This window comes from Alosa sapidissima, chromosome 5 (genome assembly GCF_018492685.1).
Source record: "Alosa sapidissima isolate fAloSap1 chromosome 5, fAloSap1.pri, whole genome shotgun sequence".
Taxonomy (NCBI): domain Eukaryota; kingdom Metazoa; phylum Chordata; class Actinopteri; order Clupeiformes; family Clupeidae; genus Alosa; species Alosa sapidissima.
The window spans coordinates 27263557-27278551 of record NC_055961.1 but is presented as its reverse complement, the minus strand read 5'-3'; the positions used below and the strand labels follow the sequence as shown (position 1 = coordinate 27278551).

Below are 14995 nucleotides of genomic sequence, written 5' to 3'. Positions count from 1 at the left end.
ATCTCAGAGTTCATGACTTTATTTTCTCTCTAACCAAGTTACTTCACCCATCAGCTTTCCTTTTTATTTCATTTCAAGGCTGCAACCAGATCCGTCAGTATGGAGGGAAACTGCCCATAACTACGCTAATTCACCACAGCGTCCATGTCACCGCACCACACCTGAAATCTATTAATTATAACCATGACTGATCCCACAACAACTTTCATTCAAAACCGCACCTTCCCTCTGATGTTTGTGTTTGGATACTTTTATCAGGTAACAGTGCACTGAGTGTTTCTTTGACCTTTTATTCATTTATTCGATGCTAATTCATTACTTTAAAACATGGACAAATCACTTGACATTTTTTCAATAATACTTGGATGCCTTTTCCATCTAGTGTGCGGTAAGTATGAGTTCTCCATGTTTTGCATTTTCCAGTCTGTTAATGTGGCTGATGTGGGATGTGAGGAGGAGAGAGGGCAGCCGGAACCTGGATGTTCACGGTTCTCTCCGAGCGCAGCCGTGTGATCGCTACGCCTCCACTTCCTCTTTAGCCTTCCTGTCTGTACCTGGGCCACAGGTCACGGGGGTCAAGCTTTCATCTGGTCCACCTTAAGGACTTCCACAATCCATTAGAGGTAACTTTCACAGAGGCATTAGGAATCGTTTTTTTATCTCCTTTTTCTTGTTGCATGGATTGGTTCCTTTATAAAAACAATGTTTATTGAATTAAACAGTGCAGTAAACTGGCCTGTGGCTGACCCCAAGATACCCCGCTTGAATGAATAGAAGAAGCTTCCCTCTCACAGACCTGACGAGTCAAGAGAGAGGAAAGCTCTGGGAACATTAATGAATCCTTTCGGAGTGTGTCTGTCAGAGCATTGTATTAATTCTGAGTGTTGTGGTCAGCGAGCATAAAATGTCATACTCCAGAGGACAATATATACAGTATGGGCCTCACACTTGGAAACACACTGCCAACAGTTCGTCCCCTGCTACTCTCAGATATATTCACCTTGAAGGAACATTCCTTTAAAACACAATTAAGGATAGGACCACAGAGAGTTCATGTCCTTAACCCTTGTGTTATCCTCAAATCTTACCGACACTCTTTATCCTTGGGGTCAATTTGACCCCAGCTAAATAAACCCTCAGAAAATGATTAATATTGTTACCCAGTTTTTTTGTGACAGGTACTTAACAAGAGTGTAATAACCACCATCAAAAGCCCTACAAAACAATCCCACTCCCCACACCCCTTTATGAACCTTGGAACCCTGGCTGGCAATATTTGTGTCAAATATTCATGTATCCTATGTTTCATACAGCTGGGGTCAAACTGACCCCAAGGAACATCAATGTACAAAATATTTGTACAGGACATTGAAAACAAATTATTGTACAGATTTCATGCTAACTCTGTTGTACCATTCAATCGAGGAAAAGTCATGAAACATGAAGCAAAAAATTAAAAAATGAACCATATATTTTATGACGTTAAACGTTGCTTGGGGTCAAATTGACCCCAAGGATAACATGAGGGTTAACTGTGGAGCAGAAACTCAAATATTTACTCCACATTTGATAGTTTTATACACATAAAACATTTAAGCTGACATTTTTAATGAACTGTACCATGTGCAGGCCATAAATATAAAACAGTGTAGAGTATTATCCTTCATTTCAAGGAATTGGTTTGTTTGTGAGTAGCAAGTTGTTTTCATCAATCACCCAGACCATAGGTGGAGTCCAAATGTTACTTCCTAAAAACATGTTGTGCTGCAGTTGACCTTACCACATATTACTCATAGATGTAATCCTTCATTACCCTACCATGAAAAGCTTGTGTTGGTTTTTCAAACAACCCATGACCTGGGTTAGCAAGACTGACTCACCATGGACCCCTGTCTAATACAGACATTCTTTTTCTATTTCTCAGATAATTAGTCAAAAAAAATTTGGATGGTGAGGTCTTATTTCTATGCTCTTTGTGATTACCTTGTTGCGTTATCATTACTGACTTAAGTGAATTCTCAGGCTGATTTTCATTCACAGTCATTCGCGCTGCCTTTTATGTTCAATGATGAAAAAGAAGATTATTTTAACAAGTTCACCATTTTAGCTCTTGGGTTTTTGGTCAGTGTCAAATCTTCACACCCTTGTTGAAGCAGGCAACACTCACCAACGAACCAGCAGCCCATGTTCCAGAAAGTTTTTCAAGTTGGGTAGCGTTTGTCTAAGGTCTGGAGTGGAGAGACCGTGTTGATACCTCAACTGGGGAGACAAACAGAAAAACAAAACAGAGGAAAACATTTTTAGGGTTGAATATAACTGAATCCCTTCCAGTAAGGTTTCATCACCCTGGTGAAAAACCACCACAGGGACAGCTCTGCACTAGCCACATCACAGGCCTCGAGCCAACAACTGGAAGAGCTTGTCCACTTCTTAAGTCTTTTTGTAAAATAAAACACAGATAAACTATAATGGCACTTTTGTTTTGCAGTTTTTCACACCATTGTTTCCAGTTGATTAAGATCAGACTGCTTTCTGTTGAAATCGTAAATTTTGACAAGAGAAGATCGAAGCTGGATCCACCTGCCGGCCCAAAACATCGCCAAGACATGCAGGTCATGAGCGTCCAAATTCTTATTTTCACACGGGTCAGTGTTCCACCAACAATCACATCCCACATACTTAGTAGACTGTGTTCAATAAAACAGACACAAATGGACTACATCACACATCATCAATTTAATCTTTGACTTCTTCAGTATTCTATGGAATATGCCAGAGTGCCAGAGACAGAGAAAGAAAGAAAGAAAGAAAGAAAGAAAGAAAGAAAGAAAGAAAGAGAGAAGGAGAGACATGGGGAGAGATAGTGGGAACGGAAAAGAGGAAGAGAGAAAGGAATGGGGTGGTGGTGAGAGAGAGAGAGAGAGAGAGAGAGAGAGAGAGAGAGAGAGAGAGAGAGAGAGAGAGAGAGAGAGAGAGAGATCTGGGATTTCACTCTTCCTGTCAGGCTATCATTCATTCACCTCCAGGCAGTAGGGGTAATCTCCAAAAGTCCAAAAGAGAATAGAGATAGAGAGATAGATAGATCCATCTTCAAATGGTGTTTTTTAGGTTTTTATTTATTTTTTCAAGTTCATCCAAAATTGTTTAAGTGGTTCATCAAGTTGTAACAGGGTAAACGTCACTTCTGCATTCGCTTCGCGACCCTCTATCGGCTATAACCGCACTATGTAAGTTTGCCAGATTGGGTAGCGGATCTGTAGTTCGATGGAATGAGACATAAGAAACTACAAATTTGACTTGCATCTGATGTCGCAATACATCATACTACCATAAAATCATGCAACTTTCTCTACCTTGTCTGTGAACATTGTTAATTGCAAAGCCAGTGCTGGATAAACAAATAGCGTGCGTGCGACAGAGTAAAAGTTCTTTGGTGTTGCTTTAATAGGACAGTGAAGATGAAGAGAAAATGAGTGGGAGAGGGATGGGAGTAGGATCGGGACATGGCACTGGGCCAGAATGGAACCTGGGTCTCTGAACTTGCACCTCAGCTCCCCTAGAAAACTCCATCAAGCAGCGTGGGCAGAGACTTTCTACAGTAATGAGGAGACACAGCACTCCAAAAATCCTCCATAGAAATGCATGGGGTTAGTTTGTAACGCTAATATGGCAGTTGTCTACATAGATCCCGCCCCTTCCGCGGCAAAAAAGTCGACTTGTGAATACATTGTGCCTGGCATGTGGTGTGTTGTGAATACATCGTGCCAATCATGTGTTGTGATCTCACCGCTGGAGCAAGGTTAGTGTTGTGATGCCTTGCACACACGCATTTCTGCCAAAATAGATGCCCGATAAGTAAGGCTGGGACAACGCGTCGACGTAATCAATGACGTCAACGCAAAAAATACGTCGACGCAAAATATGCGCGTCGATTCGTCAGACCCAAAACACCCGCCATAGTGTAGTAGCAACGCGAGTGGGTAAATAGCAAGCATATAACGCATGCCGCCAAATATTTTTAATTTTACACCTTCAATGTTTCCTATATGTTGACTAATCTCTGGAGGGGTACCACGAAATCAAAACGGCCGTCACACATTGATGTTCTATGTTGTACTATTTAAATTAAAGATGAGATAAAATCCTTTCATTGAGCTGCGTGTTTTACGCACACAGCCTTTCCTTGCCCCGTCCGCTCTTTCTCATAACGAGCCCGCTGCCCCTCCTCTGCATGTGCATTTAACAAAATATTCATTCACGATTGTTGAAGGATTGTTGTTGCCACATAGAAACATTGCATAGAACATGGCTGGCTAAATTGCTATTAAATCCGCTTAGCATCGTGACCATGCTGCACACATTTGTTCAAAACTGCTGCATTAAAGTTAACTCTGCTAAGGTCTTATCCAGGGTTGCCAACTTTGGGCGTTTGGCTGGAGTGAGATTTTGTCATAGTCATAGTCATAGTGCGTGTGCGTTACATTTTCCCTAAACCTAATTTTAAAAATGTCTGTCACCTGACTTTTTTGCTATGTACAGTATAATCCCTGATTTATGTTTTTTTATTTAAAAAAAACCCTAATAGAATGGAAAAGTTTCTTCAAAATGTAAAATTAAATTATTGATTGCACTTGAAAACAAGACCAGTGTTTTAACCCCGTGGCATGGAAGGATTATGAGCCACTGGGCCCCTGGGCACAGACATGAAAAGGGCCCCCCTGCCCACCTGAAAAAGGTAGTAGCTCAGTAGAAAAAAATGAAAAATAACCCCTTAAATGATGACTTCTGGCTAGTTTTGTGGAAAGAAATGGACAGATTGAGACATATGAATGTGTGTATGAGTGTACATATGTATCAAGGATGGAAATAGCCTAAAATATTTTTTCCACCTACCATTGTGGCTGGTGGATTCCAAAGTCTACCAGCCACTAGAGATACAGTATGAACATTTGATGAAAAATCATGACCAAAATGATCACGTTATTGGTATTATTGCAATATGATTAAAATGTGCTGACTTTTTTTTCTAAACCTACCATCAATGTTGGACAGAACTCATAATTGGCCTGCCCTTCATGCCCAGTAGCAACAAATCTAAAGGTCAACAGAACAGATAGTGTCATAAAAGTGGTGTGGCTCCTTTAAGACCCAATCCACTGGTGTGAGTTCTGGAGCCATCCAACTTTATCTAACTCTATACTATCCTACATCATCTGATTTTAATATTATGTCTAGGCTATATTTAACATTTAACATTTATTTTCTATTTGGCCGGTTATGAAATTATGTATTGACCAATATAAGCACACTTTTTTAAGACACTTAAATACATGCATGCTTAGCATTTTGTGAAAACAAATCATTATGGCTACATCGACAAACTCTTAGCCATGAGCTGTATCCTCTGATTTTAATATTTAGGCCTACACATATGTAGGTATTTAAGCACAGCTCAGTTTTAAGACACTTAAAGCCCAAAATTGGAGACCATATAGAAATTTGCTACCATTTCAAAACCGGATTACTCTGGAACGGCTTATTTTACTGGGGATTGCATTACACCTTTGTGTTTGGTAAGGTCTGCCGTTTATTCTGGTTTACGGTTTGTCATGTGTGGAACAAAAAGTTTGTAAAATATTCCTCCTATATGAATTGAAATGAGCGCAGAGCTATAGTAGCCTAATATGATTATTTCTTGAAAGTTCATTTTTTCGCGAACCGTTTATCGCAGCATAACAGTCAGCGATCAATCAGAGAAAACTGCGCTGAGAACGTTGTAGGCGGATATTAGATCTACCTGCTGTTGGTCTAGACATATGTATGCCTTAAACTCGTATCCTGTCATTTAGAAACAATGCTGTGGTCTAGTCTAGTCATCAACAAAAAATGAACGGATTGCAAAAAAAAAAGAATGGATTTGGCGTGACATTTCTTGAGTGTGCGTGAGAGCGTGAGATTGGTGCTGAAAGCGTGAGTGTCACGCCAGATGCGTGAGAGTTGGCAACCCTGTCTTATCACAACATAGTTTAGTCTCCTCAATGTACTAAGTTATGCAATGAAGCAGCATCTCAAAGCTAACGTTAGAGTACTGTTTGGATGTCGAGTTTAGCATGCTTACTTACAGCTGCTTGTCAATTTCGTTACTCATGCAGGGCTCATTTTATTGACTCTGACACTGAATGTTTGCAAAATCTCGATGTAAATGGAAAAGTGTTTTCCAAGACTTAAAAGTGAGAAGTACGGAACGTTATTTTGTACTAACTAGGCTATGTATGAATTGCATCCACACACCTCAGCAGCCTTTTAACTGTGTTGTTAGTGTTACAATTGCAAGGGTTTCCTCACGAACTCTTAAAGTGACAGGCACTCAGTTACTACTGCACTTTGTTGAATGCTACCTCTGACTAAGAATGCATTACTTTGCACTTGTATAGTCTTTTACTTTAAAAAATTTAAGATCAAGAAACATATATTGCAATGTTAAGGAATTCATGTTTTTCCATTCAGATATGTAAATCAACATGCATAAATTGCTATTAGTCAATTAATGGGGAGATAATCAATAATCGAAATCGAATCGGATTGAAAAAATGAATTGTTAGATTAATCGATGCATTGAAAAAATAATCGCTAGATTAATCGTTTAAAAAATAATCGTTTATCCCAGCCCTACCGATAAGTGCCCAAAAAGCGTTACAATATGCCCACCGAGTGGAGGCACTTGCTTAAAAAGACTTTGCCGTGGGTCACTCAGTGAGGACATGCTATGTACACACACTGAAGCTTTTTTTTTTTTTTTCTTAACCAGCCGATTAAAATCTAGACATCTGGCACAGGTTTCTTCCTTAATGTGAAGCTCTTTTTCCATGTTTGAAAAGAGGACTTTTGACAGATTTAATTATCAGTTCAGAGAGGTTAGTGGAGTAGGGGAGGAGACGCCTGATTAGTGATAAGCAACACACACACACGCCTCCCCCCCCCCCCCCCCCACACACACACACACACACAGCTGCAGTGTATATCTTTTTTGTGTATTCCCCGTTGACAATGTTTTTTTTTCTGTTAATAAAGCTTAACTGAACTGAAAACACTCAAGAGACAGAGAATGAGAATTGTACTCTACACACCTGGAGTTGGAGCAGAAACTAAAACTGCCCCAATACCAGAGACATGAAACCCATCCTGCTGCTCCATCAGTGCACACGCACACGCCAACTCGGGGGTGTAGTCCTGAAACTACGTCAGAAAGTCCGACCATACTTCATTCTCACCGTCCTCAACGCACAAATATGATGTTCATCATCAACGTTGCTATCACAGACCAAACATGGCAGCTAACTCAGCTCATGACACACGCACACACACTCTCGCTCACACACCTGTCAAACGTTTTAACGTCACCCGGGTCCCTCCCAGACCAGCTAAATCTTCCCTGACAGAGGTAATCCCTCGAGAGAAGCGCCACAGCCCGCGCACAGAGACTATCCATCACAAGGGTCTGAAGAGGTGAGACAGGCCCAATCTGTCCAGCGTAATCCCCCGGGTCACTTAATTCGCACGTCTTCATTGTTCAAGATTGATTGCTCTGGCCTGGCCAGTGAGGTAATGGGAAGCAGGTGACTGTGATGGGAGCAGACATGGCTGCAGCCGCCGCACGGAGAGTTCCAATTGGTGGATCCAGCACCACACATCCTTACTGCACCCTTGTGATATAACATCCTGCAGATCTCTAATGAAACCAGACAGACAGGGAGATAAGGTGATGTGATGATCGCACATAGACTCAACAGGTTAGGACAAGGTTTCAGGAAGACCAGAGGTGATGACACCAGGCTTTCATTCCCTGGAAACATACTTCAATAACAAGTTTAACTAAAAGTATAACTTTCCCAGTAACAGAAGTCACCTTGAATGAATACAATTGTAAATAAATGTGTGGGATTAGTGAGCAGGCCCAAAACCTCAAGTCCCTGCTAATGAGGTCGTAGGTCATGATGAGTGAGCTATAAAAATCTGTATGCGGAGGTGTGTGGTGTTTGAACTGAAAACATCACAGATGGGGTTAAGGCCAAGTACTGAGAAGCACTGAGGACTAGACTTGAAGGAAGCTTTCTTTTTTGTCAACCTGGAAAAAAGGGAACTATAGCCCAGCCAGGATAGGTTTGACAGCAGGTGTGTGTGTGTGTGTACGTCTAAGAGGACACTGGTTCTGTATGTGTACAATAGATGAAGAGAAAGAGGGCTTTGGTGTGCGTGTGTGTGTGTAAGTGGGAGAAGAGAGAGACAGAGAGTGCACATACTGTACACTCGGGGTGTGTGTGTGTGTTTGAGTTCTATTCCTGTCCATCTCTCCTGAGGGCCGCTGAACGGTCGGGAAGGGCTGGTGTGTGTGTGTGTGTGTGTGTGTGTGTGTGTGCCTCTCTCTCTGGGCTGTGCGGACCGACGCTGGGCGCTCCTGGGGTTTATCAAATGCAGATCGCTTTCACAGCGGCAGGGCAGCCAGCCAAGGCGCTACCGGTGATGAAATGGCCAATGTTGCGCCCAAATAACACTGCCATTCATTCAGGAAATAAAAGTAAACCTTTTGGGCCCCAAGCGCAGATGATGAGGCAGGGTTGGTGTCCACACACACACCGCAAGGAAAAGGGTTTTAAGGCCTGGGCCAAGATCAATACCCGCCAATAGAATATGATTGGGATGTACCACCTAAACCTGGCAGAGGGCCTAAATAATGCTTGTAGAAAAAAAAAAATATTCTGAAGGGGTCCTCTATGACAAAGATGATGATTAGATCTAAATCAGGGGAAAGGTTTCAGGCAGCTCTGAAATGGCAAGACCAAAAGAAAATGCCTCAAGCTCTTCCCTGCCCTATCTTGATGGAAAGTCTTTATGTGGTGGGACTGGATTTGTGTATATATAATGATCCATCATGTATATGATTACATACCACACGTCCAGTTGTTTCAAATATACAGTCACATTCTACATGAGCTTTTCGAGGGTAATAGTCACAGAGGCGAAGGCAAGTTCTTCATGATGTCATTCATTTCAAGCACAACTATAGATAGAGATGACTACCCTGTTCTGATTTAAAGCAATGATCCATATCTCTTCCAGAGATCCAAAACAGACCACAGCTAATTCGCAAATATTTCAGACATTTCTGTTCCATGAGCCTGTTTGAGATTTGGCTTGCCTAGCTCTTGTGCACAGCAGTGCACAATTACAATTGCAAATGTGCTGTGCAATGAGAGCCTTGTGTCACTTTCAGTTAAGAACAACAACGCTGCTTCAAGCACAAGGACACAAACCTAACACAACAAACAGTTGTGGCTCTTCCAAAAACGACCTCACAATAGCTACATGCATCATGCATTTCTTCAGTGTGCTCGTGTGCAAGTGTTTTTTTTTTTCCCCTGACAAAACCTCTGGAACGGAGCACCTCAGGGCAAGCTCTGGATAAGCAACAGAACAGAAATCATACATATCATCGCAGTCATTGTTGCCAGGTCCTGTATAAGCATAACAAGCAGCACTGTTTGCTGCCTGTGAGTCTCACTTTAACTAAATCACCAGGAACGAAAATGGCACTGGCATCATAACAATTAAATTACAAAGCAGAATTTCAAATATGTGGGATGCCACCATTGTGGGGCAGCCGTGGCCCACTGGTCAGCGCTTCGGACTTGTAACCGGAGGGTTGCCGGTTCGATCCCCCGACCAGTAGGCACGGCTGAAGTGCCCTTGAGCAAGGTACCTATCCCCTCACTGCTCCCTGAGCGCCGCTGATGTTGCAGGCAGCTCACTGCACCGGGATTAGTGTGTGCTTCACCTCACTGTGTGTTCACTGTGTGCCGAGTGTGTTTCACTAATTCACGGATTGGGATAAATGCAGAGACCAAATTTCCCTCACGGGATCAAAAGAGTATATATACTTATACCAAAAGATATGTCTTGAAAGAAGACACACCAGCATCTGAATGAAATGCATACTGAAATATATAATAACAGCCTAAAGTTTCTGTAAATATTATAACACTTTTTTTTATTTGTTTATATAGTACTTCTATCAGGAAATATAAAAATAACTTGAAAAAGCTGTATATCACACAGACGTACGCACTAGACTGCTGTCCAGTGAGTCTGGGTGTTTTGAGCCAGATTGCGAGTGGCATTCCATACGGACCGGGCTTGCTAATGAAGTGGCCCCTATTCAACATGAGCTCATTTGACGAGCGGTTTGTCAGCACCAGAGTCAGGACAGTTCAGCTCACCGGAGTTATTAGCAACACTTGACAACCTATTTGACCAGACAGGGAAGTGGGAGTGTGGGTGGAGAGGGGAGGAAAAACAGTACCAGGGAACACTGCAACGCTGTGTGGAGGTTTTCAGCACCACACTTTTTGGCAGTCAAATATTTCAAACCTCTAGAATTCAAAACACAAACCGCTTTTCAGCATCATATCATCAATCCTCTCGACAAACCCTGATGGCAATGATGATAATCTCATAAAGCCGTAACAACAATGACAACGATGAATTAACCTTGGGCAGTGGATATGCGGGCCTAGGGAGGTATTATCTTATGATAATCGTCTGTAGGATCAGTCAAAGGGATCTCTGTTCCTCAGGTTCTTGGTAGAGCAAGGTGCTAATAAAATCAGAGCGTCTACCATATCAACAAATGTAAATATATACATACTGCAGATTGGCAGGTAGCCAAAACATTGACATGAGTGACGCAGTTTGAAGGTGACTTGAGAGAATGATGGTGAGGAAAAACAATGGAGTGAGTGGCTTAGAACTGGTTTAGAACACTAGAAATTAAGAAGATAATGGAACTGTAATGCATGTTTTTCCCTTTACAGTTTTCTTTTACATTTACACTGGCTCCAATCAAAACCTTCTATCCAAAACCCTGTTCACTGTTTGCCTGAACACTCTCTGGCTCAGAGTAATTCTCCTCTCTTCTCATCTCCTCCCCTCTGCTCTCCTCCCTTCTCCTCTCCCCGCGGAGGGTAATCAGGGGGCCTTGGTCATGCAGCATCAGGTGGACCTGACGGGGGCCTCTCTGATGGGGTCCCTGGGCAGTGGGTGCGCCCCGGTCCGGTTCTCATGGAGGGCCCAAACATGCTCAGAACACAAAAACGAATGTGCTGCTGGGCAATCCCCATTCAGAAATACACGGCAAGACAACATGCAACCAATTTTGGCAGATGCTACACAGAGACACAGTTGCACACGAAGCAACAGCTAAGCCGAGGAAAAATTATTCTTCACAGAGAGAGAAAATAATGTGCAAGCCAGTGCAGCATTGCACCCCACACTGGATATGCATACTGCGTGTCAACGCTTTTCACACAATTACAGTAAAAGTACGTCATCTAGCAAAAGCCTCCACCCAACTAATGTATCCTTTTCTAACACGGAAATTACAGCATTTGATTCATTCGTACTTAAAGGCCTCGCACATGCTATAATTAATCTAATAATAATGATTAAAAAAATAAATAAACTTTGGTGTAAATGCAAGGAGTATTGTCTGGCCAGAGCTGCGCGTTTGGACTGAGAGCTGATGGGTGTGGGACACGTGGGCCGCGTGGATCGCTGCCTGTGCCTGTCTGCTTAATGCAGGTATGTGCATCTGTTCTCAAGCCCGTCTCCTTCTGTCTTTCCACTAATATCTCATACATGGAAAGCAGGCCCATATGTTGTGCTGATAAACCAGACTGTGTCCCTATCATTAGCTGTGCGTGTGTGTGTGTGTGTGTGTGTGTGTGTGTGTGTGTTTTTCTTTAAGTTTCCGCTGCCGCTGCCAAAGTCCATTGAAATGACCCCGAGGCCGAGGTGCTTGGCAAAGCAAATCCAGAAACCTGCATATGTAAATGGACACAACGAGAAATTAATGACTAAACTGTCAAAGTTATCATGGGGAAATCCATGCATTTATGTGTGTGTGTGTGTGTGTTTGTGTGTGCGCATTGTGAAGGTAGAGTTTGACTGGAGAGTAGGGAATGTTATAGTTAAAAAAAATTAGAACAAAGATACACAAGCAAATAAATGAATCAAGAATGAAAGGAAGAAGAAAACAGAGCAAGAAACAAGTCAGCCTTTAAAATATTCATGAAAAGGCAAGTATGGCTTGGACGATTCCCAGGATCTAAACTCCACGGCCTACGCTGGACAGCCCAAGCCTTTATCAAGCCAACTGGCTTCTGAAACTCACAGGCCTTGCTTGTAATTGTGCACCTCCATGGTTTCGAAAGCCTACTGGCTTGCTACTAGCTAGCAAGCTAACAAAATCAGCAATGCAAACAGCAGTATGAACTGCGGCCCTGGAGACACCGCACAGGTTTTAATGGTCAGACTCCTGCCCAAGGCAGTTCTAGTCTGTGAACGTCCAACCTTGGTAGGAGAGGTATGCATAATAATCACATTATAGTATTTCTTTTTTTCCCCCATTTTCTTTGTAACATTAACATAGAATTGCTCCAAAACGCTTTCCACCTGTATGAAACATTAACACCTTTCCAAGATTTTTTGTGACATTAACAAAGCAGTCCCTACATGGCCTCCACCAAAATCCCCTTAACACCAAGAGCTGCCAGAGCTCTCCACCTGTTTTGAAATCGACACAAGCCACAGCCCATTTCAGATGTGATGAATTACTGTACAAAGGCAAGTCAGGTTAAGTCCAGCTGAGTCGGCCTCCTGCACGAGAAGTATTCATAGCAAACAGGAAAAGTGAATATTTACAGTCACCTTGAGGTTGCATACACAGGTTCTATTCAACCCTTTGATATCAACGCTCGCTAGGACCCGTCAAAGGGATTTGTACAGAACATCAACAGGTTTCACCAGGCAATGGCATTGATACAGGTGAAGGAGGAGAAATATTGGTTTTGAAACATTGAATGAGGGATGAAGAGGAAACCGGGTGAGTGGGTTTGTGCACCAGAAGAGAACTGAGGTGCGTTCAAATTCGCAAACATACAGTAGGCGAATGTTTGCGAATGTTTGCAAACAGTTTTCCGTTAGCCTTAAGTTTTTAGCGAACGTTTGCGAAATGTGATGTGAATGTGAATTCATAGAATCACATTACTACCTACTACCAATACAAATGACCAAGTCTGGATAATTCCATTTCATTGACATTCATTAACTCAGAGGGCAACTTCATCTACCGTGACTAACCGCACATTATCACTCTGTGTGCTCTTTAGACATCAAACCTATGACCAAGGGGTCAGGCCCTTGTTTTAAGCGCTTATGTCGGATTCAGACCCAAAGAGACTAGCAAAGATGTACTGACGAGATGGGATCAATCATGTCAACGAAACTTGTAATGATCGCGGGTGAAATAACCGTTGGCAACAAACAATGGCCACTGCAATAGCATTAGTATGACACTGAATAATGAGACGTCTGTTAATGGCATGGTATTTATGATGAAGTCTCAGGTACGCTTGCTTGGTTGATTTTTCCCAGTTCATTTGAGGCATTTCTGCTAAGGCAGGAGTAGCGTTAAGGAATGTGTCCACAGCACTTCATCAGCTTCGGTCTCTGTTTCTGAAAACAGGTAGTGCAGCTTTGGTGGGTAGGTGGTCGTTGAAACGAGATCAGGGAGCCATTTACAGACAGGTTCACCACACCCTCATCTCTAAAACATGGCCACACACACACGCACACATACGCACACACACCTCTACTTTAGGGCAATCAGTTCCAGAACTAGGTAGCTCAGGGTGTCCCCTACAATTGTCCCAGTGAAGAGTGTCATTGTTCACCCCCTCCCTCAGCACCCCCACCCCCAAAAACGCCCCTCCGCTGTGTCGCCCTCTGTGTCCGACGCATGATAATTTGTCACAGGTGGGGCACCGCGGCTCCTCGGGCTGCCAACGGCCTCTAATTCAAACCACCTTTGGCCCGCTGCTTACCCGGGCTAGGCACTTTACTGAGTGTCATGTGGCTGCCAAATGCAGTCAACATATTTACATAATTACGAAAGGGCCTTGCTGAGACAAATGGGAAATTTAATTAGAAGACCACCATTGGCAGGAGCCAAATTATTTTCCCCCTCCCTCCCTCTCTCCCACTCTCACTGTGGGACACATGTTCTTGGTCAGGCCAGCACTTGGGCTGCCTCAGACTGGGCTCCAAAATGCTGTAATCCACATGCAGCTAAATTATACCTGAGGGATAGAGCATTATAGGGCAATAAACACATGAGCTCCAACAATGTAGACTGCTGTAGCACTACTGCTCTGATACGTATGGGGCTACAGCAAAGGCTGTACCTTTTTGAAATCAAATCGTCCCATCATTATTATGAATTACTGAAACGTTACAGGTTAAACAGGGTCATAAACTACTTTTGGCCTTACAGAAAAGCAGGTTTTAGAGGACAATGAGGCTGGTGAAAGTACATTTGTAATCCTATGCTTTAAAATCACCTACATATCCTGCTATTATTTTTTTAAATGCGAAGTGCAACTGCCAACTGTCACTTTTAGCCATTCTTCCATTTTAGCCCAAGCCTGGATTGGCGCCAATCATGTTTTATTATTCGGGAGGATTGGGGGGTGAGGAGGGGTGGGCCGGTGAGATGGAAAGTGTTACTCAGCTTTATGAGCCTAGTTATGTTTTTGTGGAGCTGTGGAATTGGTCCACAAGACTCGCATATATAAAGGTAACGGCTATTTAGCAGACTTTTTTGTCCAGAGTGAATAGCAAAGACTCGCAGAAATCGGGAATTGAACCCAGGTCAGCCGATTACAAAGTGAAGATGTTAACTGCTACTGATGTGTGTTTGTGTGTGTGTGTGTGTGTGTGTGTGTGTGTGGTACCTCTTTAAGTGTTTTGGTAATTTATGAGAACTGCGAATCGCCAGTGTTCACCCCTTAAACAAAAGCCACAGGTCTTTAGCCTTCCATTCCCTTCCGTCCTTCTGTTAAAGGACCCATTGTATTGTTTCCTCTGTTCTCTCTGCTGCAGT

General features: G+C 42.8%; 1 protein-coding gene across 2 annotated transcripts in view; it reads right to left on the bottom strand.

Annotated features, from left to right (window-relative positions):
* The window catches only part of uvrag (UV radiation resistance associated gene), an 87534-nt gene that overhangs the window by 8387 nt on the left and 64152 nt on the right, over nt 1-14995 (bottom strand). For both annotated transcript variants that reach the window (XM_042092563.1, XM_042092562.1), the window contains exon 14: nt 2168-2259. In XM_042092563.1, coding sequence (XP_041948497.1) covers nt 2168-2259 — 92 coding nt within the window. The remainder of the gene's footprint in view (nt 1-2167; nt 2260-14995) is intronic.